A 25802-nucleotide genomic window follows, 5' to 3' on the forward strand; every position below is an offset into this window, starting at 1 on the left:
ACTGCAAAAGCAATCAAAGAGTTTCTCAAAGCAATGGGATATTTCTCAATGGCCAAGCCGAGATCTCAGTCCAACAGAGTGACGTTTTCAGTTCCTGAAGAGGCAGAGAGAGACTCACAAACAAGCAAACTGAAAGTCTGGCAGGCAGAGAATCTCAAGGGAGGAAACAGAGCATTTGGTGACTTCCATGGATTTTAAATTTCAGAAAGTCATTGACTGCAAATTATTTTTCATCTAAGTATTAAAAACAATCCTTACGTTTAAAATTATCTTAGTTTATCTAGTTAATGCTAAGCCTCTGAAAATGGAGAACTGCAAATAAAAATGTCTGTAATTCCTGAACATTCAATTCCAAATTTGTGTTAAGCTCCTTGAATTAAAGATGAAAGTCTGCACTTCAATCACATCTTGATTGTTTGATGTAAACCCCACTGCAGTGGTGCACACAGGCAAAACTTCACAAACAGCTCGGGATTATGTTTGCACTGATTATTTAGCAATCTAATCTTCAGTGTTATTCTCTGTCTGCGAAAGCATCATCTGTAATAGCACTTTTAAGACCATAGTTATCTCCACCAATGTGCCGCTTTATGGGCCATGACGGTAAATTAAATTTGCAGTTATCTTTGATATTATGCGAGGAACACTGTGTTCCAGCGTAAGCAGGAAAAAACAAGAACAGCCCTCTCAGGGGAGTGATCCTCCAGGAGCCGTAATAACAAATCCGGATGCAGCAGTGAGAGACGTGACTCAATTATTTTATAATTAAAAGGCGACTTCCTAAAATGGTTTTCAACAAAGTCCTTTTCCTCTGTCTCCCACACAAGTGTCTGAAATTGTTTATGAAATAATGACATCAAATAAATCCAATGTGAGGATAAAAGGGTCATCAAGCCTTTAATTGGTGCCAACTGCAACTTCAATCAGGACACAGAACAAAAAAAAAAAAATCTCCACTGATGGACTGAAACATCAATTTAGTGCCTTATAAAATTCCCTATCCTTTTTCAGTTTGGCATAAGATAAATGTTTTTGTGAATTCATGGATAAATGCCTCCAACTGAGAAAAAGTTGATTAATTTCTTCATCGGAGAGGATGCCATGATGCAGAAAGAGGGAAGCTGGGCCTGAAAATGGATAAAAGGAAGCTTTATGACGCATGACGGTACGTTATCAGGCTTTGTCAACAGATAAAGCTTCTGATAAACTCGTGACTGTTGAGGCTCTGATGAAATAACATATTTGCAGTAGTGAAACCTGTCTAAGCACATCCTGCTCAAAGTCAGCGGTACTTCAGGCTTTAAAGAATTTCCAGTGTCTCAATCACATTTAGTTTCTGTCTTTCTTGATGTCATTCTCAGTAACAATGGTTACAGCTTCTCCGTTCTTCCTCTGAGACTCACCTGAGCTCGGTTATACTGAACGTGGAGCTTCTCTAAAGCAGCTGCAGACTCTGGTTCCACGATTTGCTCGCCTGCTTTTGTGTGACAAGCACAAGAGAGCATGAACTCCCTGACTGTATATATATTTTTGAAAGTCTGTAGCAGGGTTTTCTGACTTTTGCTGTCATTATTGGTTGCTCTCACTTTCCTTAAAAGCACTTTCCTAGTAACTACCAGTGAAATGCTTCCTCACAGCATGAAGCTACCACCCCTGATGGTGTGCCTGCTCTCTTCTAAATGAAGCACTTTGAATTACAATGGAAAAGTGTTCTTCAGACTTCATTATATCAACATTTTTAATGTGGTATTTTGCTGCCTTTGCCCTGGGTACAAATCGTCACATCAGGGCTCCGATTCTCTGACCAGCATCCCTGTCGCTGAAATCAAGAGGATGAAAAGCTGCTGCTGAAAAAAAAAAAACTTTCCACTTCCTACCAAACACCAAGGAAACTCTTCACAAGTTTTTTCCTGTTTTGAAGATAACTTCCTGTGTCCCTTCTGTCAGGTCTAACACACCTTCGAAAAGAGGTATCATCATGAAGTTCTGGGAATCCATAAATCAGACTCCACCTAGCTGAGCTCATCTAAGCAAGATCTGTTATTCCTGGTTTAGAAACGCAGGTTTTATTGAACATTAGACCACTTCAACTTGAGTGAAACCAAACTGTCAAGCAAGGTGTGGCTACAAGGTGGATTTGGGTAAATTTAAGTTTTATTGGATTGTATTACTGCCTCTCAGAATATTCCTATGCAAACCAGTGAAGTTCCTGACAAACTAAAAAACGTGTGATTAAATTCAGTCCCTTCATGGTTTCAACGTTTTGATTTTTAAGTGGAATCCTGGACCTTTTTGAATGCTTCTCGTTTGCTTTGGTTAAAAAGCTTTTTTAATGTATTTTTTTGCCCTTTGAACTATAAAAATTAAATTTCACTTTCACAGCAAAAAAGGATATTGATTTCATGACACAGGTTACACATGCTCACTAAATTGGACAATGAAAAATTGGAGAAATGTTGCCTGCCGCAGTAATTATCTACCTTTGCAAACACCTGTGACCCATTACACAAAATGGATATTCTGGCTTCATAAAATAGAGAAGGTAAGTGCAATCCAGATGCAGCACCAATTTGACTTAGGTGGGGGTGGGAAAAAAAAACAGATGTTCTTCTCTCCTTTCGTCACTGAGGTCATTTCTGCCATAGACCTTATAACAGCATTCATTCATAAAGCAGCGATACACAATTAGAGAGAATCTGAACATTACTAAAGTGTTGAAATGTTGACCTCAGAGGTGTAAAATCACAGCAAACACAATTAGTCACACACTATCCCAGCACAGCACAGCTTAGTCCAGGTTCTCTCAAATGCTGATCTCCACTAAGCAACACTGTATACAGATTGTTCCACAGATTTTTTGGTGTTTATTGTCAAAACATATACAAACTGTATGAAACAAACAAACAAACTGAGAGCACAGTACTTTTATCCTGAGTTATAAATATTTTCCTAAAAATATACAGCATGATTATGAATCAAAACTGAAATTTCCCTCAACTCAAAGTAGATACTTGTTATTCATATTTTCTAAATGCTTGCTTGCTTTCTCCTTTTCATTATCTACTGAACTAAAGAGTCTTTAGAGACAAGGTCTCCAGGGATGAGATCTGGAGCACATGGCTATGAATAAAGCTTTAATATGGTGCAGCTATCTTACAAACCTGATTAAAACTATATTTGTCATGAAGTGTTCCAGATCTCATCTCATTATCCCACCTGCAACAGCCCTGCTCTCCAACTAAAGCAAAACACCTTGTTGCCCGAGATGCCCCATACTGTGGCAGGAGGAACTTTTACATCCTCTCTATAACTCAAGAGTTCATTCAGGCTCGAGCTGCATCAGTTTCACATCGCCGCTTAACATGACAGCAAGGGGAGTGTCAGAAATCTCTGATTAAAAAACCCACTACAGCACTAGAAAAGTCTTTGTTCCAGATGAGAAGAAGCTCTGACCTCCGTGAAACAGCTCAAATCACCTTCGGCTGTGAGGTTCTGTTGTGGACGGGTTTGTGGCGTGCTTTTCAGAAAGAGCACCTGAGGCTATTTCTCTTCATTTATCTCCACTGGGAGGTCCGCTCTCTCCCTCTTTACTGAAACTGTCTCCTCCTTAACGCTTCCATCGTCCGTTAGCTGTGAAGCTTCTCTTTTCCTCTCCTCCTTAACAAAGTTCTTTTCCACCTTTTCCTTCGCAGTAACTCCACGCGGTGGTTTGACATCGGCGGTGGTCTCAGTGGTAGCTGTGGAGCTCTCGCAGACAGTTGGTCCATCCCACTTTGGGATTTCCAGTCCCAGCAGCTCCATCAGCTGTTTCATGACGTCGTCCACATAACCATGGATACGCAGGTGTGCATGCTTGTCCTGCACTCACAGAAAATTGCAGCCATTGAGGTAATGGTTGATAATAATCAGTGTTTTTTCCAGCATTTACACAAATCACTCAACACTTCAAAGGTAAATAATTACACGTGCATGCGTTTGTATGTGTTGGTGTTGCATACATGACACTCACGTGTTTGGTCGGCTGCAGGTTGACAATAACCAGTTTGCCACCCTTGCGCTTGGTGAGGAGTGGGAGGTCTCCACTGGGTTTGATCTGCAGGGACGTGCCCAGAGTCAGAGCCAGGTCCGCTCGTCTAAAGAGGACGACGCCACACACAAACCAGTTCTTCATCATTCGTACATAATTGATGCAATCTATATATCCAATAGATTATCTTACAGTGTTAAATTGCATTATTCATTTATTTAGGTGTCATTTCTTGCAGTGGCACCACCTGACTTTTACTTTATGCTCTCCCTGTGCCGGGGCTAATTCTCTCCAACTACTCCAGATTCCTCCCACAGTCCACAGACATGCAAGTTAGTGGGGTTAGGTTACTGGTGATTCTAAATGGGCCATAAGTGTGAATACGAGTGTGAATAGTTGTCTGTATCTCTGTGTCAGCCTTGCAAACTGTCCAGGGTGTACCCCAGCTCGCAGCTGGGATAGGCTCCAGCTGTCCCGCAACCCCGAATTGGATAACCAGAAGAAGACGGATGGCTGAAAACTGCTCCACAGTTTTTTTACTTTAAATGTATTATCATTTGAACAGCATTTTTAGTCGTCCAAATCTGTTCATTCAACAGGCAGCTAAGGCACCTGACATTGTTAAAGAATATATATTTGAATGCAATGAAAATCTATTCAATTAAAAATAAGTTTTATAGAATAAACATAATGTCATAAAATGAATGAACAGAAACTATACACCTCGATAAAATGTCACGTCTTTGGCCCGTGTATATATACGTTTGTATCTGTCAGTAAAAAGGCAGTTAAAGCTCATTTATCCTGGCTGAAACTGAATGAATGGCAAGGTCAGCTTCAAGGCACTTTCTATGTCAGCCAGTCAAAGTACAGCGCGTGAGTTACTCTTCAGACTACAGCTTTTGCAATTTGATTCTATAACATACTTGTGCTGTTTGTTGTTATAAATAGCAAATTAGCTTCTGCGTTATGGTACGAAAAATGTCTTCTTTTTTTTTTTTTAAAGCCACACTGAGCGTTTCCAGTGAGTGAAGAAATCCGCTCAAGGCTGTCAAGAGATATTGTGTTCATATGTGAGAAGCAGTCCAAACCAAACACACAGTCCCTCCCTCTGGCCTCGGCTGTTACAGTCACAAAGGCAAAAATGGCAAACAAATAAATAAAACAGATACTAAAACAGATACTTAGTGTATGCAGCTCCAATCCTAAACCACAAATAAAATAAACACAACTAAAGCCAGAAATCAAATTTCAGTATATACAGTCTGATCACACGCAACACTTCCAGCTGTGCAATGAACACATGCTGAACTCCTGCACTGTGCTGTCCCCTGCTCGCTTGAGCTCAGACAAATTTGGTCGTTTTCATCTTCAAACCGGTGCAACGGACGGATTCCCAGGTCTGCGCCCGGACAAATCCACTGCATGAACTGCAGCTAAACCTCACATTGATTACAGCTCGGTAATTTTTCACCTTTTTCCGCTGCCATGAACACATAATTCAGAGTTCAATGGTCAGAGCTCCAAATCTCCCCTTTGTACTTTAGTTAGTAATAATACATCCATTACAAACGGCGCATCAAGGTGACACATAAGCAATAAGAGGGTTTTTTTGTTGCAGAGGGAAAGAATGCAAATGTTCACACTCCAGAGGAAAATGGGGACATCAAAGCGCACTGCAATGCATATATAATCCCTAAAAAGGTTTTCAAATAAGGTCTTCTTTGCATGTCAGGAGCAATAGTAGAGCCACAGAAGGCTAAAGCAAATCATCAAACAGTTTCCACATTTTTCAGTTCACAGGATGTGTTTGAACTACTGCTTTCGCTTTATATTGAGAAAAAAAACCCAGACATGTCAGAGGAACTCTGACAGAAAAGAGCATACATTTTCTGTTTCCGCCTTATCAAAGCAGATGGTTAAACAAAGAACATCTACAATATAAAGTAAAAAAAGGAGTTCAAACTACTGCACCTCTCACCTGCTTGCGTCATCTGCTTTGTTCAGGTCTCTGTCAGGAAGAGCATCCTCCCAGTCAAGTATAGTGCTGATCAGCTTCCCTCTTTAGTATTAAGGAAACACAAAGGAAATAATAAATCAACAATGACTCACTTTTCGAGTCTTTAAAATGCACAAGCCTACGCATGTGTCACCTGCACGCTCTGAGCCCCCTGGATCGTACCACCTCACAGTAGCGTCCTGTCGGTTTCAGGCCCATCACACCGATCACCTTTTCTCGGACGTACTGCCTGGAAAACCAACAAGAATTCCATTTAATTCTCAGTGCGTCCACAGCAGCTTTACATGAATTACAAGAAAGAAGATCAAGCTGCTCCCAAGGCATCAAAGCAAGGTCTAATTTTACACAAAGCCTGACACTCAGTGGCTACTTCAAACCACACGTCTTTTAGACCTAAACGGTGGACTTTCCAAAAAGGTTCTCTAAAGATTTCAGGGATTTAACCACATCATGAAACTCTCGCAGACCTGTTTAAACATGCATTAATTCTCAAGCCCCTTTTTTTCCACCTAATCCCAGCGGTAATCTAACAACTTTGAAGGTCACTGGAACAAAGTAAAGTCACTGCAATGTTACTGAGAGCATTTGGAGATAGTGAGTGTGGATTAAGCTGCTGCGGTCCTGCTCTTTCCAGATTCATTTCACATTAGGATCCCTTACGTGTGCAGGGGGAACCACTCCTTACATTTACGTCTTTGAGTGTTGCCAGTTTTTGTTTTTACCTGCTGGAAGTGGAAACCAGCATGGGGTTTCTACTGCTGCGGGGCATCTGCTTCAGGGCTCTTCTGAGCAACTATCTGTGTACTTATGGAACTCCTCTAAATACATAAAGAGGAATACTACCACGGCATGTTTTGATCAACACATTACCCATGTAGATTGTGTGCAAATTCCAGGAGGGAGATGGTAGAAAGTCCATTGTGACCGTAGGAAATGTAAGGTGCAGGACTCCTTGGATACGTGCATTCTTAACCAGTAAACATAAACAGATCCTCTTATTTGCATGCTTTACGCACTATGTGGCAGCCTTGTGCTTTGCTGCTGGTACTGCCAAACAAGCGCCTAATGAAATGTGAATTCAATGTAAGACAAGCTGTTTTTATCAAAATGTAACTTTTTGTGTTTGTGTGCATGCACATACCTGCCACACTTCTCACACTCCTCCACAAACATGTTCCCATGAAGCTCTGATAACAAATCCCTGACAGAGAGAGGCAGATGATATTCGTGTTATTCACCGTCGCCAACGCAGATATAACTTTTTGGTGCCAGAACTGAAACTAAATAACCACCAATGTTATAAAATACTTTTTAAAGTAGATTCGTTAACTGAGGTTTCACTGCCTCTACACCCATATGAACCTGAGCGACATCCTGGCTTCAACTCTTCCGGGAAGGCTTTCCACGAGGTTTAAGAGTGCTTATGGAAATTTTTTGGCATTTTTCCTAAAGTGCATTTGTGAGGTCAGACACTGATGTTGGAAGAGAAGGCCTGGCTTGCAGTCTCCGCTCTAATTCATCCAAGGGTGTCCTATTGGTTTGACGTCAGGACTCTGTGTAGGTGGGTCAAATTTTTCCACACCAAACTCGCTCATGTGGGCCCCCCCCACACCATGATGCATGCTGGGTGCTGTTTTTTTATACACCTGTGGCAATGGATTAAATGATTTGAATGGCTGAGTAAATGCTTCTGCCAATATAGTGTAATAAAAACCTGTGAATATTTCAGCCAAATACCACCGATTCATGGCCTGTTACCGTACATAACATCCAACAAAGGCTATTTCGACCCAGGAAAAACCCTGTAATGTGAGGACACTACAGCTCAACTTTTTCTCTATCCTTCTTTTCAACTTGGACTCTTATAAATATTCTGAGCACTCATATTAGTTTCTGAGCATCACCTGGCACCTGTGCCGATTAGGCCCAACTGGTTTCCTTCGCCAGCTTAATTATTTCCTCAGAGAACCACCGCTACGCTTCCTGGTCTCATTTAAAAAACCTGACCGAGGGTGGAGGAAGGCTTAGAAAAACCCCCCGAAAAAACCCCCCCGGCTTCCAGGGAAAGCAACCCTTCCAATATGCATAAAGGCTGGATGTATGTGCTGAATTAAAAATAGGACTCCTTGCCTTGGGTTAGTCCAACATGGCTGTGTAACCCAGACTCAGACCAAACATTTTCCATTGCACTGAAAATTATTTCAAGCTATTCACCGCAGCTGTTATCACACAGCAGCAGCTTCAAAATTTACACAATGAGTCACATGTGGGAATGAATTGATATGATTGGGGGAAAACAACAGTAATGTGGTTGCTGCATGCATTTCATAAACAAGTCAGGCTGAAAGCTAAAGAGCTACTTTACACCTCCTCCATTCATTCTGCTTCAGCTCCAAAGCATTCATCGTGAAAGTTAGTGATATTCTTAAGATCTGACATATACTGTATAGTCGCATATAGAGAATAGCAATGTCTCTACGATTTAAATTACCTGGGGAAGCCTGATCGCACATGCAGGCCATCCACATTCTGGCTGATGAGATATTTGAGGTACCCTGCCCTCTGCAGTCCCAGGAGAGCCATGTGAGTGAAGCTTGGGCGAGCATCTTCAAATGTAGTATCAAAATGAGGTGACTCACCCTTTTCTTCAAGAGTCCACACACCCTTGGGACCCCTGAAAGAAAATAAAGATTAGAAATACATGGAGTGAGCATAAATGGGACTGGACAGGTTGTAATATAGTGGACTAGAGGCTTTACATCAGGTGTGTGTAACAATAAACCCATGGGAAAGGTTTCTGTAGAGAAGCTCCATAGAATATTTGTATGAAATTGACATTATTGTTAGTCCAAGACCAATAAAACCACTGCAAATATATATAAAGTAAGAAAAAAAAATCAGAGCGATCATTTTAAACAACAACAAAAATAAATCCTCACAGTCTAATGTGAGAGGAAAACTTTTGTTGACTATGTGGATGATGTTCAATGTGAAATTGTTCCGTTTCTGCTCCTGTGATTATCTGTCAGTTGTGGATGTCTGAATGGTTGGATGAACACAGTGGTACACTCGCTGCTGGAGCTGTCTAACACCGTGACAGTTGCCAAGTTACTCTGAGGGCATGCAACTTATCATTAAGCATCAGACGATAGAGCGCATCCTACAAATCCAAAAATACAACCACATGTCTCATCTTTTGCTCTCAGCTTGGACTTTAAAAACCCCGTCTTTCAGCCGACCGGCTCAAAGCCTCATCGGCAGTGAGGGAGTGATGCGTGCATCGCATACAACACCCTAATCACCCCGTGAACGATGCTGCGCGACATTAGTCTGTGAAGCTGTTACATTTACGTATTAAGGTGTCAGTAACAGTAACTTAATGAGCTGAATTTCTTCTGATCTGGAGTACGTGTGTTTATGTGTGTCTGAGCAGCAGAGGGAACACAGTTTGCATTTGTGAGCTTTATGTGTATGTTTTAATCTTGGCTCTAATGATAAACCCTCCAAGGTCAACTCCACCTGGCTGACAGGCGAAGCAATGAAATATTAATTTGCCTTCACATCCGAGTATTTATGCGTTTGTGTGAATTCACATAATCTATAGTACAACTGAATGACTACAATGAAGACCTCTATCCGCTCCACATCTCTGCATTCGGGAGGCAAACATTTGCCACAGTACCAAAGACAATCTAAGTAGACAATATAAGTATTTTCCATTATATTTTCAGTGCGTGTTACACAGTGCTAGACCTTATGTGAAGTAAGCAAGCACCACCCTCCTCTGCTCAAATCACGGTACTACAAGAGAAACAGGAGAATAAGCCGAGAGGTGCTTGTTACATCTCCCAAAATACCAAAAAGATATCAGAAATGCTCAGCTCACAGTGAATAGACTGATTCTTATATAGCGCTTTCTATTCTCCCAACATGCCTCATTTACACAAGCACTTTTTTCCCCTTATGCTTAAGCGCTTACTTACATTGGAGACCAATTTGGGGTTAGGATCTTGCCAAAGAATATTTGGCATGCAGACTGGAGCGGCCAGGGATCGAACCACCAACCTACTAATTGGTAGATGACCTTCTCTATCTCCTGACCTCTCCGACTTTCAAGAACAAGGTTCAAAGACAATCAAATATTGTCGTAGTCCTGACTTAATTGGACTCAACACAGGAAACCTCACCCGGCCCAGACATGGAAGGGATTGACAGCTTGATAGCTATTTCTGGATCCTGTGGGTGGTGGTGCATGGCTGTTCTTAGTTGGTGGAGCTCATGACTGCACAACACAGCTTTTCTGCACACAGTAACAATTTCTGTAGCTATGATATTTGATGATGCTAATATGTGCTAATCATAAGAGAACAATTAAACAAATTAAAAACAAACAAACAATCAGAATCATTCATTTGTGCTGCCTATTAAATTTCATGACTTCACTCTTTAAGGTCAATTAAAGCATAAAATTTCCATCTGAAAAATATTCAGTGACAAAACCGTGAAGCAACACTGGCCAACTTCGGGCTCAAAGGATAAAACACACTTGGAAGATTTTATCATTAAGCAACAGTGAGGTTTTACTGCCAGTTTTAATCACTGCTGATCAAAACTCTAAATTAACAGCATTATAATAATCGGAATGAATCGGTAACACTGACTTTTTTTAAACTGATAAAATTTCTTAACTGCAACTCAGATTTCATAAAATCAAAACAATCAGATGCTACATATATTTTAATTAACAACTAGGCGGCATCTTCTGTGGATACTGCATCTATCACAATGGCATAGATTCACAGTAGAAGAGTCTTGGTGGAAAAACATCTGAAAAACATCTGGTGCATCATTAAAATCAAAGCATGTGACTGCAAATTTTTTGATTTGCTCTGCTGCCATTAAATTCAAAATTAGCTAATATTTTACGCGAAGTAGTAAAATGTCTGAAACTTTAACTGTTTCCTTTTCTGTTGTGAAAAAAATGTGGGTTTATGAGATTTGCAAATAATTAGACTGTGTTTTTAATTCACATTTTACTCAGTGTCCCAACTGTATCATCTGCCAAGGTGATGATGGTGATGATTTTGACCTGCTGTAAGAAAAGAACTTCCCAAATCTGAGATAAATTAAGTATGTCTTGTGTTTTCTTTTCTTAAGATTTGGGCTCCAGAAAACAAACATAATATTTGTTTTTGTTGGAACTGTATTTCCTTCTTTGCACTTCTAAAAGAAAATGTAACTTGGCCTAGAGGTGCACAATCTATGCAAAAAACTGCACGTCAACATAAAAAAACAACAACAAAAAAACACTTTTGTTCTTGTCTCACCTGAAGTCGGGGATACCTGCCGAGGTGCTGATCCCAGCTCCCGAGTGGACAACCAAGTACTGAGATTCTTTAATCAGCTGAGCTAGAGTTTCCACCTTGGCCTTCAGCTCCTCAGGATTATCAAAGTGCTGCAGCAGAAGAGAAAAACGCGACTTCAAGAGCTGACCGAGAGCCACATTCAAATCAAATTACAATGAATAAGTCTGTTTGACAAAAGGTACAAGCACACAGCTGTAACACAGTTTATTACAGCTCAGCACTGATTTAAAAGAAACACTGACAGTTTTGAAGTACTGGTATTTGTGACTCCTCTAACCCCCTCCCCTTGTAGCTTTCAGATCTATACGTGTGTGCTGAAGATAGTATCAGCATACGATCTGTGCACTTCCTAATAAAATACGTATAACTAATGTGATATTACTCGTGGATTATTATCCGATGCTTGGAGACAAACAGAAGCTCTTCGTGTTACTTTCGGATGTTGCCGTTTTTAAAGACCAAGCTCTCCAAACGTACTATGCGACAAACGTCCGCGGCTAACCTGCTAGCTACCTGCTCTTAAAGCTTCAATTACCTCAGGAAGTCCGCAGACACCTTTGTTTGCGTACGGCGTGAGTCCAGCTGCATAATTCACAGACATGGCTGCAGACGGTAGTGTACTTTTGTTTTTTTTTCTTTAATAAAATTAGTCGTGTTTTGTCCGGGCGGCGAAAATTTACCAAGCGATAGTTACGATGACGACATCAAAAAGCGACTGGGTGATGCTGCATTCAAGGACTTTGGGAAATTAAGACTTCACCTCTGTGTTCAGAAGACGTTCCACATTGAACCTCCAAGTTGTTACATATATACCAACGGATGCTAAAGGTCTCTTAATAAATTAAAGTTAATAAACAAAATGATGGATATCTTAAGAAATAAACAAATTTTTTGTAATAAATTATCTTGAGTTAACATTATTATTTGAAAATCATTTTAATAGCACTACATTGTGAATGAAGACTGTTTTATAGATACAATTCCCCGTCACTTTATTAGGCGCGCCACAGAGCTCCTTAATGGAAAGATCTAAGCAGCCAATTATATGGCAGTAGCTCAGTCCATTTATTTGTGCAGACATGGTCAAGACAACCTCCTGAAGTTCATACTGAGGATCAGAATGAGAAAGAAAAGTGATTTAGGGACTCTGAACGTAACAGTTGTTGGTTCTAGATGAGCTGGTCCTGGGATTTTACCCCACAACCATCTCTACAGTTTATAGAGTATAGTCAGAAAAAGAGAAAATATCAAGTGAGGCAACAGTAACTAACTTTAAAAAAAAAAAAAAAAAGCAATGAATGCAGAAAATGTGAAGATTTTGCCTGAAATGCTTAAAAATATTTGAAATATTCAAAGCAGTTTCTGATTGGTGTCAGCTTGTGTGCCTGCTTGTTTCTATACCACTCAGTCTGCTTATATCACTGTGTTTTACAGTCATGTCTAAATCTGCTGAGTTTGATTCCCACCAATCAGGCGAATAGATGAAAGTTACAAAAAAGAAAAGCATAAGCATACGTCTCCAGAAAAAGTTTTGGTACTATAACTGTTTCTGTAGCACAAAGTACGCAGAAGTGCACAAAATAAGAATAACATAATAAACTAGAAATAAATAAAAATATATCTTCACATTGAGAGCTGCTGCACACAGCTTGTGAAGCAAACGGTGCAGTTTATTGTGAAATCAGTGGATAATAATGGAAATAACATGACAGTCAGACCCACATGCTCCAACATGAAACCTGTAAATGGTAAATGGCCTGTATTTGTATAGCGCTTTACTAGTCCCGGGGCTCGAACCAGCAACCTTCTGATTACAAGGTGAACTCCCAACTCTTGAGCCACAATCGCCCCAATTATGTATTAAGGAATCAAGAAGAAAAAGCAGCCTTTACCTTATAGTAACCTTTTTTACAAATAGCTATGCAGCTTTGCTAATAATAAAACCAAAATATCAAAAATTCTTAAAATACAAAAAGTAACCCGCTTAAATGCAGGCATACAAATCAAGTGAAACAGAAGAAAAAGCTCTGTGGGTCTTTTTTTCTTCCAAATAAATCTTTATTTTTTCAGTTTTTAAATAGCTGAAAAATAAAAAAAAATACACAGGTGAATAAAACAACATAGTAATCATTCATACAGCTATATGTGCATATCTGTCACGGTTCCTGTTAAAGATGCAAACCAACACTGAAGACCACCGAAAGAGGAAAATAGTTACTTTTTCTCAATTGTTGTGTCACATGTAATTCATTATCCTGAGAAATTCAGTATGACTTCCCAATTTAATTAAAACAATCAATATTGCTGATGAAAAGGTTCACACAGAGCACACCCACACACACACAGAAGAAAAAGAAAAAAGTCCAATCTCAACTAAGACAGAATAGCAATGGAAGAATAAAACATGATGGTCTTGTTCACTTCCGAGGACTGGCAGGAGAAAAAAAGAAAAGAAAAGAAAAGAAAGAACCTTGTTGAGAAGTGTGGGATCATAGATTATGAGACAATACCTACAATTGTTTCTGTCAATCAAACCTAATAATCTCGTCATCACATAACTCATTCTCAAGCAAAAAACAAAAAAAAACAAAACACAGGCATAACATCTATCTGAAGAAAACAGTAAAATGAAAACAAGCTTGCAAGAGAGAACACAAAGAGCAAACAGAGTGCGACAAACAGTTACCAAATGTTTTGGGCTTTCTTTAAAACACACTTCTTTTGGTCTTTGGGTCAAGTGGGGCCCATCAGCGAGTGACCTCCCCCGAGGAGAAATGCAATTCTGATCAATAATTAGCTCCGCCCCAACAACTCCCTGGTGATCATCCTACACAACTCTTAATCTGAACTACTTCAAATAACACAACCCTACACTTAAAATGACAGGAGAAATACATCCAACAGTAACCAGAAGAAAACACGGCAAAGATCAACTTCATGTTAGGAAAAAAAACAGAAAAAAAAAGTTCACGTGAGGATTTGACCTTCCGATTGAGCCAGCCGGTCCTCCGGGCAGAGAGTCCTTGTTGTTGAAGTCTTTGTCATCACACGGATCATGACGTAGATAAACGGTCCACCAGTAAAAGAGACAAAAAGCTTTGAAAAGAAGTTCCGGCATGCACAGGAACTTTGAAAACATCGTCATGTGACAATTAAGGTCTTGTCCTATCAAAGCGGATCAGACTGTGACACTTGGAGAGGGGAGAAAAAAGACAAACAAACCCAAAAACAAAACAAAAAACAGAATATTTGCAGCACAGCAAACGTGCTGTTTGAAGTCCTCAATCTTCTGTTCATCACTGACCAACTAGCAGTGAGCAATAACCAGTTACAATTAGGGAAAGAAAGATATGCAAAAGACAGGCTGAGAAATGTTTGGAAGTGTTTGCACCAGTGCAAATGTTGCTATTGTTGACAGTTGGGTTTTTTGTTTGTTTTTTTAACCCCACAACACCTTACACTATACATGGGACTGAGAAACTCAGCAGGGTATGTGAGAGTTATGTTTTTTTATTTTCTTTAAAGTAAGGATTTAGGTGATGATAAAAACTGAAGAAACTGGTGACTTTTGTGCTGGTGCAAATCTTACCAGGTCAGAGCCTTCCTCAGCAAGGCATCAATTTCAACCTCCAAGACGCATTCAGAGGCGAGAGGAAAAAAGCTCTGTGTTGGTTTAGAGGAGGGAAGCTTCCAATCTTTCTTGGTTGTAAACCTAGAATATCTGGCAACCCGGGCAGAGAGAGGAAGGGTAGCACACGTCAGCTAAGATCGGGGTGCCGGAAAAAAGCGTGTCAGGACTCCTCATTGCCTGAGTCGTCTTCGTCATAGCAACAGTCGCCATCCTCGCCTTCCACGTCGTCTTCGTCGTAGCAATAGTCATAGAAGAGGTCGGAGCCTTCGTCGGGGGCTGGGGCGCGTGTGCGGACGCAGTACTCCGCCAGCGTAGTGGGCACTTTCACGCCATCGCGCTCAGCTTCAGCCTTGGTAGCCAACACTTGTTTTCTGAGGGGAGATCGAGTGGCGTCATTACAAACAGCTGGAGATTTACTATCATTTTCTGTCTTTCCATAAAAGATCAAAGAAATCTGAAGAAAAGTTCCCACCTTATCCGCCAACAGTCAGCTGATCTTTTGCTACATGAATGAAGCTGTGCAAAATTTTACCTTTATGCTATCAATATTTTACAAGTACAGAGTCCACACACCCACAACAGTCATCTGGTTAGGTTGCCTCCGAGGTACTTCCCTCTGGAGGTTTTTTTTTGGAGTGAACTCCAGCTTTGAACATTCAAGATTTTTATTTTCTGAACACATTTATTCCCAGAAGAATGGCGGTTCACCAAGTTTTAATAATGCACTGGACAGTTTTAGCTGTTTCAACAATCACTACATCTGTATTTCTCTGCTTGATGCAAGGCATTAGTTTGACCCTCTGAATCAGTAAAATCTTCTCTACAACTACAGGATACATCTGACATGAAATGACTTTTGTTTTGCACAGCGAGTGAGTTTACACCATTTCTTTTAACTGTGAATCATGCAAACTGTTTACCTGATGATCTCCACATACTCCCGGTCTTTGCCTTTGCTGTCTCTCCATTTGCGGTACATGACAGACGCGTCCACATTGGCAGGAGAAAAGGTGTTGGGTTCATTCAGCAGTGAGATCACACTCAGCAGAATGGTCCTGGAAGCAAACACAAAGGTGGCAGTCAGCGTGGCATCTACTGCAGGACACGAACACACAAGTTATGGGAATTAAAACAAAAAGAAAAAAAAAAAAAAGGAACTAATTTCTACTTTCTCCCTTATGTTAATTTTTTAAAACACATTTTATTTTAGAATTGGGTGAATTTAGAAATTTGGATAAAGAGTCTCCAATTATGGATATAATGCTAATTATTCTGGCAGATAGATTATTTTAAACTTTTCAAAAATGCTGTAAATGACAGTGAGGTAACTTGCACTGGATAAAACAATGAGCAACTAGAACACTGGACTGTTTTGATTAAAACAGACCTCTCTACGCCTTTGTAAATCTTATTAAAACAAGGTTGAGGAGGATTGTTGTCCTAAGACAGGGATCAGCAATCTTTAACACCAAAAGAGCCATTTGGACCCGGTTTCCACGCAAAAGAAAACACTGGGAGCCACAAATACTTTTTGACATCTAAAATGAAGATAACACTGTATATATTGTTTTTTACCTTTATACTTTGTGTGAACAACTAAGGTGTGTTGCTTATGAAATCCATGAAGTGCTACAGCAAAAACTAAATTTTATTTATGTAATTAACACATTTTGAACTCTTAAAGAAATATAACAAAAGGAAAGACACCCAGCTGAACTAAAATGATCCATGTAGCAAACAAAAACTGTAAGCCGCCACCCTTATATCGCCTTTGGGTTTTTTGAGCCTTGACCTGACTTTTAAAAAAAATTATTGGGAAAAAAAGCACTATGTTGCTAAAAAAAAGAAAGAAATAGATATTTACAATATTCTGCCTAAATATGTATTTTACCTGGTTAATGTGTGTGGCGGGGCGTGGTCTGCAGCGCCGCTGCAGGGGAGGCGGACGCACCTGAGCGGCACCCGCAATCACGCCTCGCCGATTTAACGTCTGTGCTCTCTATGCTGTTGTTGGTGTGTGTCGAACTGTGAGCTGAAAAGCTGCAGCCATCTGTGTGCGTACAGCAACCATGTGTGAAAAGTGGTCAATAAAGAGATGCTGAAAAGCATGTTCATGCAAACATCGTCAGGTCTGTCGTGGTATGTTTACAATGGGACTTCTGCTCCTGAACCTCTGCGCACAGCGTCTGCAAATCGGGGCTGTACGAAGTCACTTTCATCTTTACGCAAGACTGTAAGCTGTCATCTGTGAGGCGTGAGCGGAGTTTGTTTTAACTTAGTTCACGGTGGAGAATAGCTGCTGACATAATGTGGATCCGAAGATCCATAATTGGCCTATCTGGGGTTGAAAGTCTCGATAAATGCACGGCGTTTCTGCGGGTATACCGGCTTCCGCGAGTGTGACGCTTATTTTGAGCGATGAAGAAATAATAGAATATAATTTTATTTTTATATTTCAATATCACAATAATCTAACAATTTAGAACTACACGTTAAAAAAAACAAAACAAAAAAAACAAAAAAAAAACTAACATAAATAAAATACACTTCAGCCAAATACTTCAAATTTATTTTCCCAAACCACGCAGTGCCGCACTATAAGGACTAAAGAACCGCATGTGGCTCCGGAGCCGCAGGTTGCCGACCCCTGTCCGAAGACAACAACGTAAAACAACACTAAGATTGTCACTGAATGTTCAGCATGTTCAGAAATGGTGACTTTTGTATTTTTGTGTAATAACTTGTGCTCTGAAAGCAATGCATGATAATGTACTTCTACTATAATAAAACAGTATAAAGGAGGATATCTTCCTCTTCCTACTGAATGATAATGCCTCCATACTGCAAAAAACAACAGGCGACTCAAACTGCTTTAACTAGCAAGGTGTATAATACATTGAATGCCCACATATGGATTCAGTTTCTAGATACAAGTAAAAAGAAGCCAATGAAGATGAATGTCATGTGATAAGACTCTGACTCAGGTAAATTATTGAAGTGGCTGACACAGAACAAAGACGGGAGGTACCCAAGAAAGGAGAGACATGAGAGATAATGAGGGAGTGCTAACCGGACGTTCTGGGTGGGATTCCATCTCTCTGAAGGCAGCTCTCCGCTCTGTGGGTCGTCCACTGGAGGGTGCAGTATAGAAATACACACATCTCCATTCTAAAAGACACAGAGGGGAAAGAAAGCTCCTTCAAATGTGATTAAGTCAAGTTTTAGTTATAGAGCACTTTTTTAAAAAACAAGAATCTGATAAAGTCCTGTATAAAAATACTAAACACACCACACAAAATATAAATAATTAAAAAAAAAAAAAAAAAAAAGCCAATCCCCCGCTACAGAGAGATTATGGAGATTGACTGCCTGATGTTTTCAGCTGGGTTGAACACCTTAAGGTTGCTGGCAGTCAATTAACTGCCAGCAACCTTAAGGGAACATGTGTCAGCAGCTCAGATATGTATGGTGGCGCTGATCCATTAAAGGCTTCAAAAACAAACAAACACATTTTTTTAATGGGTCTAATGGGCCCCATGATGCAAGTGGTATTTGATCATATGAATCATGAGGCAAGCCTAGGACAGCTGCTCCCATCACAAACAGCAGTGGGAGGGCATTCAAGTATGTCAAGTTGTTACCTCATAGATGTTGGGGTGCCACATCTTGGTGAGGAAGCGGAAAGCCGGAGGGGAGTAAGGGTAGTCTAGAGGAAACTTGATTCGAGCCTAGGACAAAAAGAGACCTTTGGGGCTTGAATTGTGTGGCAATCTTTATTCATTCAGTAAAGCCTGTGTATTGTATTACATTAAGTGAAGTAATCACACCACTTTGGCTTTCTTACCTTAAAATATCCCCCTTCATAGTGAGTGTTTGGTGGTCCAAAAATGGCCACTTCCCAGTTGTATAAATCAGCCTCGTCCACCAGTGTTATTTTGAATCCCTCCACGGGCTCCTCCTGAAGGCTCTTCAGTTCCAGCATGAGTGCTTTCTGTGAACTGGCTACATGAGGGGCGTCGGGTTGCGCCATAATGTTGTTGTTGGTGGTGGTCTGGGTGGCTGTCGGGATATTCTGGAGTGAACAGCGGACAGTTTCCTTCTGTTCACGCGAACACGGCAAAGTTAGCCTAATAAGCCAAGCAGCCTACCCTGAAAACAACAACAGTACCGAGACAATAAAACAGGCCAAACGTGTCAGGCTGTGCTCGAGCCAAACAAAGGTGGCGTTGATCTGTCCCCGAAACAGAGAAATTATTTACCAATGTCAACACTCAGAGAAATCTGCAACTGACCAACCATTGTGTCAGACCCGCGCCTCCAGCTTTAGCTGATCTACCTGGCAGAACAGCCGCGGATATAAGCCGTAAATCTACTGATAGCTGTAGGCTAATGGGAGCTAGCTAACAAGCCCTACCTCACCAACCAGATCGAACCGATCCTAGCACGGCGCGAATACTTCCTAACCGCATACAAGAGCCAGGCTAGGACAGAAAACACACCTATATACCCAAACCCATGAATTCTTTACGGCAACAGCCGGAAAATATAGCTCATACGGCCATAAGAGAAGACAGGATAGAGAAGAATGTTGCTGAAAGGAGTCCCCTTTCCTCTACAAACAGGCAATGGCGCCCTGTGATATGCGGGATTTGTAGTCCAATTTCCACCTGTCAACATTATTTTTCCCCTTTAGAGCAGCAAAGAAGGCGTGCCGTGACGCATTCAACTGTCTTATTACATAAGTTTATATAAAATTAAATTTACCCAGAAAAAATAATAGCTTTTAGAGCAATAATTCTTTAACATTTTATTTGAGAGGGAATTTAGGGAACTGCATTTGCCACTTTCTGACGTCACAAAAACGCCAAATATTGTTCGTGCTTCTGAGCTGTTTTCACCCTGAAATTATTTCAACACACTGACGGTTCTCAGTTGTATTCAGATGGTACTCCGAGGAGGGGTGCGGATTTCATAAATCAACAGTTAATAAACAGCGGGCCATTTGTTTCTAGTTTATTTTTCTCAAGGTTCTCGTGACGTAAATAATACGCGCCATTTCACAGAAAGCCCCTTCGAGGGGGGCTTTTTGCTGCCCCGTTAACTAGTTAAATATGTAACGGTTTTATTTTATTTTTAATATGACCTAAAAATGTGAAATATTGACATTATTTGCTTTTTAATCGTTCCAGTGCCGTTTAACCAGGTACGAACAGAATATGTCTTAAAAAGGCCCATTTGTTACATCTTATTTATGCGACAAACTGGTGTTGGGACCCCCTATTGAGAGAAAGTTCGCAATGAGTTCCAAGTCTCGACGTCGGGCTCGCTCCAAGTCCAGAAGTCGGAGCCGAGATCGGCCGAACAAGTCTAGAGGAAACAAGTCTAGATCCCCAGATGAGAGGAGAGACCACAGTCGGTCTGCCGACGGGAAAACGGCCGCTCGTGGTAGGGGAAGATCCTGCAGTCAGGACTCCAGCGATGGCTCTACGGCCCGACGTCGGCCTCAGCACAGGGGCCGCTCCGGTTCCAGCAGCGGCTCGGAGAGCGACCGGAGGCGAGAGAGTCAGAGGAACAGGTCGAAGGGTCGATCATCAAGGTAATCGCTTTGCGAAGCGGAGTTGGCTGCTTACTTGGGATTTTATATATTATGATGGTAGTAGCAGGCCTCATTTGAACACATCGAGTGACTCCGTAAACGTAACGTTTTTCTGTCCGAATTGCGACAGCGAAAGGACATCAACAAAAACTATTCTTTTTGGGGGGAATTCCAGGAATCAGCATGCATCTATGCTTTTGCTTAGGCGCTAAATATAATTTGATGTTGACTTGCAGAACTGAGCAAGGCCTTACATTTAAAAAAGGAAGAAAAAAGATGTGTCTGTTGTTTTATTATTTGAAGAACTCATACCACCAGTGCGTGTGGCGCAGTATTGCTTACTGCAACATGCCTGTGAGACCTTCGTAGATATTCTGTCTATCCATCAATCAATCATCCGAAGGTTGTAGTGGCAGCAGGCTAAGCAGGGTATTCCAGACACCCATCTCCCAAGCAACACTTTCCAGTCCTTGCTGGGAGATACTGAGGCATTTCCAGGCAAAGTGAGATGTATAATCTCTTCAGTGGGTTCTGGGTCTAGCTCGGGGTCCCCTCCCCAAGGAGAAGGCATCTTATTACCGTAGATCACCAGGGTTTTTTTCCCCCAATATCAGCTTTTTAAAAATGTATTGCCGGAATTAAATTTAAATTAACCCTTCTTTTTTGAAAAGCAAATTGCATTTCTGAATTGAATCTTTTGTTGTTCTGTATGGTTTTTAATTGGATGTAGGTAGGGTTTAAATCATTGTACAGCATAAGGTTTGTTGTCACTGCATAAAATATACATAAAAGAGATGTGTGCACAGTATATTGCTGTATCGATGTTTGTCCCATCCTTGGTTGAGTGCCAGGCTGCTGCACAGTAATCCAATCAACTGATAGCAATGCTGATGTTCAGTGACGTTAGTGTTAGTCTTTATGTGAATGAAAAGACCTTCTGTAGATATAATCCCTATATCAACTTGTTATGGTAACTCCATTGCATGTAATAATAATAATAATAATAATAATAATAATAATAATAATAATAATAATAATAATAATAAAAAATATGTTTTTAACTGTATTCAACGGGACCTCAGAGTTTCCTGTTATGTGGTTTTTCTGTAGTTAATATTGTAATCCTGCATTTACTGTATTAAATCACACTTTCTGTCTCAGTCCTGATTCAGATAATACAAAAATGAGGAGGAGAAAGGAACAGGAGAGTCATAGAACAACATCCCGAGAGAGGAGAAAGGGAAGATCCCAGTCCAGTTCTGACTCCCATGATGGAAGCGGCGACAGAGAAAGGAGAAGAAGAAGGAGTCCTGAGAGAGGGAGTCCACCGAGAGACAGACAGAGGAGGGAGTGGGACAGAGAGAAAGAGAGGTACAAGAACAGTGGCAGAGACAGCGACAAAAGTCGAGAGCGAAGGAAGAAAAGTGAAGACAGGGAGCGCGGGAGGAGTAACAGAAGCCAAGAGAAGTCTGACCGGGGCAGAGGCAAGCAGCGCTTCAGTTCGAGTGAGTCATCTGAGAGCTCAGAGTCTGATTGCGAGAGAGGCGCACTCAAGGAAAAGGAGGAGAGGAACAAACAGAAGGAGATGATGAAAGCTCTTGAGACACCAGAGGAGAAGAGGGCCAGAAGGTTGGCAAAGAAGGAAGCAAAGGAGAAGAAAAGGAGAGAGAAGATGGGCTGGAGTGAGGAGTACCTGGGATACACCAATGCAGACAATCCTTTTGGGGACAACAACTTATTGGGGACATTTAAATGGCAAAAGGTGAGTTCCTGACTGCAAAAGTTTGGATATTTGCCTGTCATAACCTGCTTTTGAGACCTTGTATCCCATCCACGGTTCTTTTTGCTTCCTCAGGCGTTGGATAAGAAAGGTATCGGTCATCTCGGAGAGAAAGAGCTCAAAGAAAGGAACAAGTGTATTCAGGAGGAGAACCGTAGAGAGCTGCAGAAGGTAAGAACTGTGGGATAAAAATCTTCCACATTAGTGCTCACACAGTGCCTGACTTTTTATACAAATGCTTAAAAAAAGGATGGAATTTCACTTCCCAGGCAAAACATGGAGGATCAGTTTTAAGTTTAGAGATTGGGAGCGACATATTTATACACCAACTTTATGTTGATGTAGGTGAAGCAGCTGCGTCTGGAGCGGGAGCGAGAGAAGGCCATGAGAGAGCAGGAGCTGGAAATGCTGCAGAGAGAGAAAGAGGCAGAATATTTCAAGACCTGGGCTGAACAGGAAGACAACTTCCATCTGCATCAGGCCAAACTAAGGTTAGTGTGGCTCTTACTCCACTATGATTGGATCAGTTTGTTTAAACCTCCACCTTCTACATCTGTTTATCTAATTAACCCTGCTTCACACCCTTGTTCTTTGTCTCTGCAGGTCTAAGATTAGAATCCGTGACGGCCGCGCGAAGCCGATCGACCTTTTGGCGAAGTACATCAGTGCAGAAGATGATGATTTGGCAGTGGAAATGCACGAACCATACACGTTCCTCAATGGGCTCACGGTCACTGACATGGACGACTTGCTAGAGGACATAAAGGTTTGTAGATGTGCTTAAATAAAGTGTAAAAGTTCTGTTTATGAAAGGACTGATTTTAATACAGTGTTTCATAATATGCCCATACAGATACAATATTAAAAACCCAGCTCAATTTGTAGTGTCAAGTTTAGACTGTATGTAAAACATAACATTACTCACTACGTTATGAGCTACTGCTATGAAATCTCATGTTATAGTACTGTGCAAAATTCTTAAACTATCCCGTTTCTTTATATTTTGCTTCCTGATGTTAGATGTTATTGACATTTTTTAAGTGCTCTTGAACAATAGTTCTCCTGGCTTCCTGAAGGCTCTTCTTTGATCACTGGCATCTATTTTGCTTATTTTCAGTCCAGTCCTTGTACCTGACCTTTCTCAGAGGAATCGTTGTTTGTTAAGCCACCATGAATCATTCGAGCATAAAAAGAGACCTTACCTTACGCAAGGGATGGATCTGTGCCATGTTTATCATCGACAGACAACTTGGCAAATAACCAATTTGAAATTGAATCTTCAGGCACTTTGTTACTCCACAGCATATTTCTTTACTTCAGTCAAGAACTGTCTCAGTGGAAGGGTGGCAGGAAGGAAGGAAGAAAGGGAAACAGGGAGGAGCGGGTTAGGTATACCAAATTACACAAGAGCTGGACTGAATCTGTTCAAAAGGTCTTGTAAAGTAATGAATCCAAATTTGAAGTTTTTCATTCAAATTGTCATTAACATGTACAGAGGAGGTCTAAAACTCAGTGTCCACAACATTCTGTAAAACATGGTGGGCTCGCTGTCATAGTTTGGGGCTGCTTTTCAACCAGTGGTGTTGGACAGGAAGTCAGAATTGACGGAATTATCAACACAGGAAAAGAAAATGCTGGAAGGCATCTGATTGGCAACGGCTTCATGACAGTGATCCCAAACACACTATCAATTGGCCTTCCCAGTTTAACATTATTGAAGCAGTGTGGGATCATCTTGATAGAGAATTGAACAAAAGGCAGCAAATATCCAAAGAAGGACTTTGAATTTCCTTCAAGAAGCCTCGAGAACTATTCCTGGAGACTACTTATTACAAGTCTTATTATTATGTATTATAAGAAAGCTGTCTAAGAGAGTTGGTCATACAAAATACTGACTTTCAAGCTTGCTGGAATTGTATATTTTTTGCCTTTTATATACTGAATTTCTATGTACGTTTGCACCAATCTTCCATTTCTAATAATGTCATTAATGATATAAAGATAAGGGGTGGGTCAAGACTTCTGCACAGCACTGTAGATAATATTAAGTCCTAACTTGAATATTGACTTTTACTTTGTAAAATACCTGAGCACAGATTAGTGTAAGTATCCACACAGCAGATGGTGTTAATTGGTAATTGCTTTAAAATTCTCCATTTGTCAGAATCACTTCAAACATGGTGGCGAAGTCCAATTCAGGGACTCAGATTAGCTGACCTCATGCTTAGCAGGCTACCACCTAGTATGGCCACCTAGGAAGCGACCATCTCTCACACTTCAAGTCTTAATAATATAAATGTCACAGAATAAAGGAGGCAAATCAGCTGTAGGTTGTTTAGTGTAAATCTATATTTATACATATTTACTGTAAAAATGTCAAAAGATGCATGTTAACATGTACTGATCTTAAAGTGCAGCATAATTAAAACATTACTGCATGCACAATGTTCTGGTAGGTGTACATGGAGTTGGAACAGGGCAAGAACGTGGACTTCTGGAGAGACATGACTACCATCACTGAGGATGAGATCAGCAAACTGAGAAAACTGGAGGCCTCTGGAAAAGGGCCTGGTAGGACACCCGTCACATTGTTCCTCTCTAATGGCTTTTCTCCTGATATGATTCTCTCTCTTTTTTTTTTTTTTAAATTACTGTAATGAAAGTGGAACCCCGACTTGCGAATACCCCGTTTCACAAAAAGTTCAAGTTACCAAGGCACTGAACGGCAATATTTTTGCCCGCGTAACGAAATCCGCTAGCTCTGATTGGCTGAGCCTACAAACCCCACGACGCCTTCTGAATCATGTGACAACCCCTTGGCTTCCGTACTTGCGCTTCGCTGTTCCACTTGAACAACACAGCAATTAGCCTATAGCCTGTCATTCATCCAAAATGAGGCCTGCAAGTGATGCGAGTGAAAAGAGGAAGCGTAAAGTGCTCTCGATGAAAACAAAGAGAGAAATTATTGATAAATATGAGCGAGGTGTGAAACTTGGTGCTATTGCATGTGAGTATGGCCAAAATCCTTCGACCATAGGAACAATTCTAAAAACAAAAAGAAGTCCTCAAAGCAGGTAAACCTTCAATGGGCACCACCATCATGTCCAAAAGGAAGGACCCCCATACACGACAAGATGGAAAGTCTTCTCCTTGTTTGGATTAAAGACAAGGGAAAGACTGGCGATACCCTCACAGAGACGATCATTTGCGAGAAGGCGTCTTCAATTTATAATGATTCAGTAAGTAAGGCAGCTTCCAATGAGCAGCCAACGGCATCAAGGTCCTCGCAGGAGGCACCCCCAACCTCCCCAGAGTTCAGTGCATCGCATCGGTGGTTTGATCTGTTCAAGAAGAGGACTGGCATCCACTCCGTTGTGCATCA

At 40.9% G+C, this 25802-nt stretch overlaps 3 protein-coding genes across 4 annotated transcripts in view; 1 reads left to right on the forward strand and 2 right to left on the reverse strand.

Moving 5' to 3' along the window:
• Positions 1-2835: 2835 nt before the first annotated feature.
• On the reverse strand, positions 2836-12152 carry sirt6 (sirtuin 6). The gene is made up of 8 exons (XM_004542488.3): positions 11949-12152; positions 11375-11502; positions 8539-8721; positions 7189-7248; positions 6181-6276; positions 6009-6089; positions 4010-4133; positions 2836-3858 (listed from the first exon to the last, which is right to left on the reverse strand). Exons 1-8 carry the CDS (start codon positions 12012-12014, stop codon positions 3541-3543), a joined length of 1056 nt encoding a protein of 351 aa, XP_004542545.1. The 5' UTR covers positions 12015-12152; the 3' UTR covers positions 2836-3540.
• A 1303-nt stretch (positions 12153-13455) lies between these two features.
• Positions 13456-19678, reverse strand: LOC101480834 (ubiquitin-conjugating enzyme E2 R1). 2 transcript variants are annotated; one of them, XR_013094234.1, is made up of 6 exons: positions 18889-19678; positions 18686-18772; positions 18115-18212; positions 15965-16099; positions 15003-15415; positions 13456-14449 (listed from the first exon to the last, which is right to left on the reverse strand). XR_013094234.1 is itself a non-coding variant. In XM_004542487.3 (6 exons), the coding sequence occupies exons 2-6, from the start codon at positions 19072-19074 to the stop codon at positions 15205-15207; spliced, it is 717 nt and encodes a 238-aa protein (XP_004542544.1). In that variant the 5' UTR covers positions 19075-19193; positions 19304-19678; the 3' UTR covers positions 13456-15204. The 2 variants fall into 2 exon arrangements, 1 of the variants encoding a protein (XP_004542544.1); XM_004542487.3 differs by having other exon boundaries at positions 13456-15415; positions 18889-19193; positions 19304-19678.
• Positions 19679-20196: 518 nt separating this feature from the next.
• Positions 20197-25802, forward strand: part of cactin — a 14390-nt gene continuing 8784 nt past the window's right edge. The window contains exons 1-6 of the mRNA XM_004542477.6: positions 20197-20640; positions 21802-22402; positions 22496-22591; positions 22766-22911; positions 23024-23186; positions 24877-24991. Coding sequence (XP_004542534.1) covers positions 20342-20640; positions 21802-22402; positions 22496-22591; positions 22766-22911; positions 23024-23186; positions 24877-24991 — 1420 coding nt within the window. The 5' untranslated portion in view covers positions 20197-20341. The remainder of the gene's footprint in view (positions 20641-21801; positions 22403-22495; positions 22592-22765; positions 22912-23023; positions 23187-24876; positions 24992-25802) is intronic.

The sequence above is a fragment of the Maylandia zebra genome, linkage group LG18 (assembly GCF_041146795.1).
Source record: "Maylandia zebra isolate NMK-2024a linkage group LG18, Mzebra_GT3a, whole genome shotgun sequence".
Taxonomy (NCBI): domain Eukaryota; kingdom Metazoa; phylum Chordata; class Actinopteri; order Cichliformes; family Cichlidae; genus Maylandia; species Maylandia zebra.

Coding starts and splice junctions, on each gene's coding strand:
- sirt6 (XM_004542488.3), bottom strand. CDS start 12,014: ATGTCTGTGAATTATGCAGCTGGACTCACGCCGTACGCAAACAAAGGT. Junction 11,503..11,948: donor GTGTCTGCGGACTTCCTGAG/GTAATTGAAGCT, acceptor CTTCTGCTGCAG/CACTTTGATAATCCTGAGGA. Junction 7,249..8,538: donor GTGCGATCAGGCTTCCCCAG/GTAATTTAAATC, acceptor TCTCTCTGTCAG/GGATTTGTTATCAGAGCTTC.
- LOC101480834 (XM_004542487.3), bottom strand. CDS start 19,074: ATGGCGCAACCCGACGCCCCTCATGTAGCCAGTTCACAGAAAGCACTC. Junction 18,773..18,888: donor ATGAAGGGGGATATTTTAAG/GTAAGAAAGCCA, acceptor TTTTTGTCCTAG/GCTCGAATCAAGTTTCCTCT. Junction 16,100..18,114: donor AATCCCACCCAGAACGTCCG/GTTAGCACTCCC, acceptor GTTTGCTTCCAG/GACCATTCTGCTGAGTGTGA.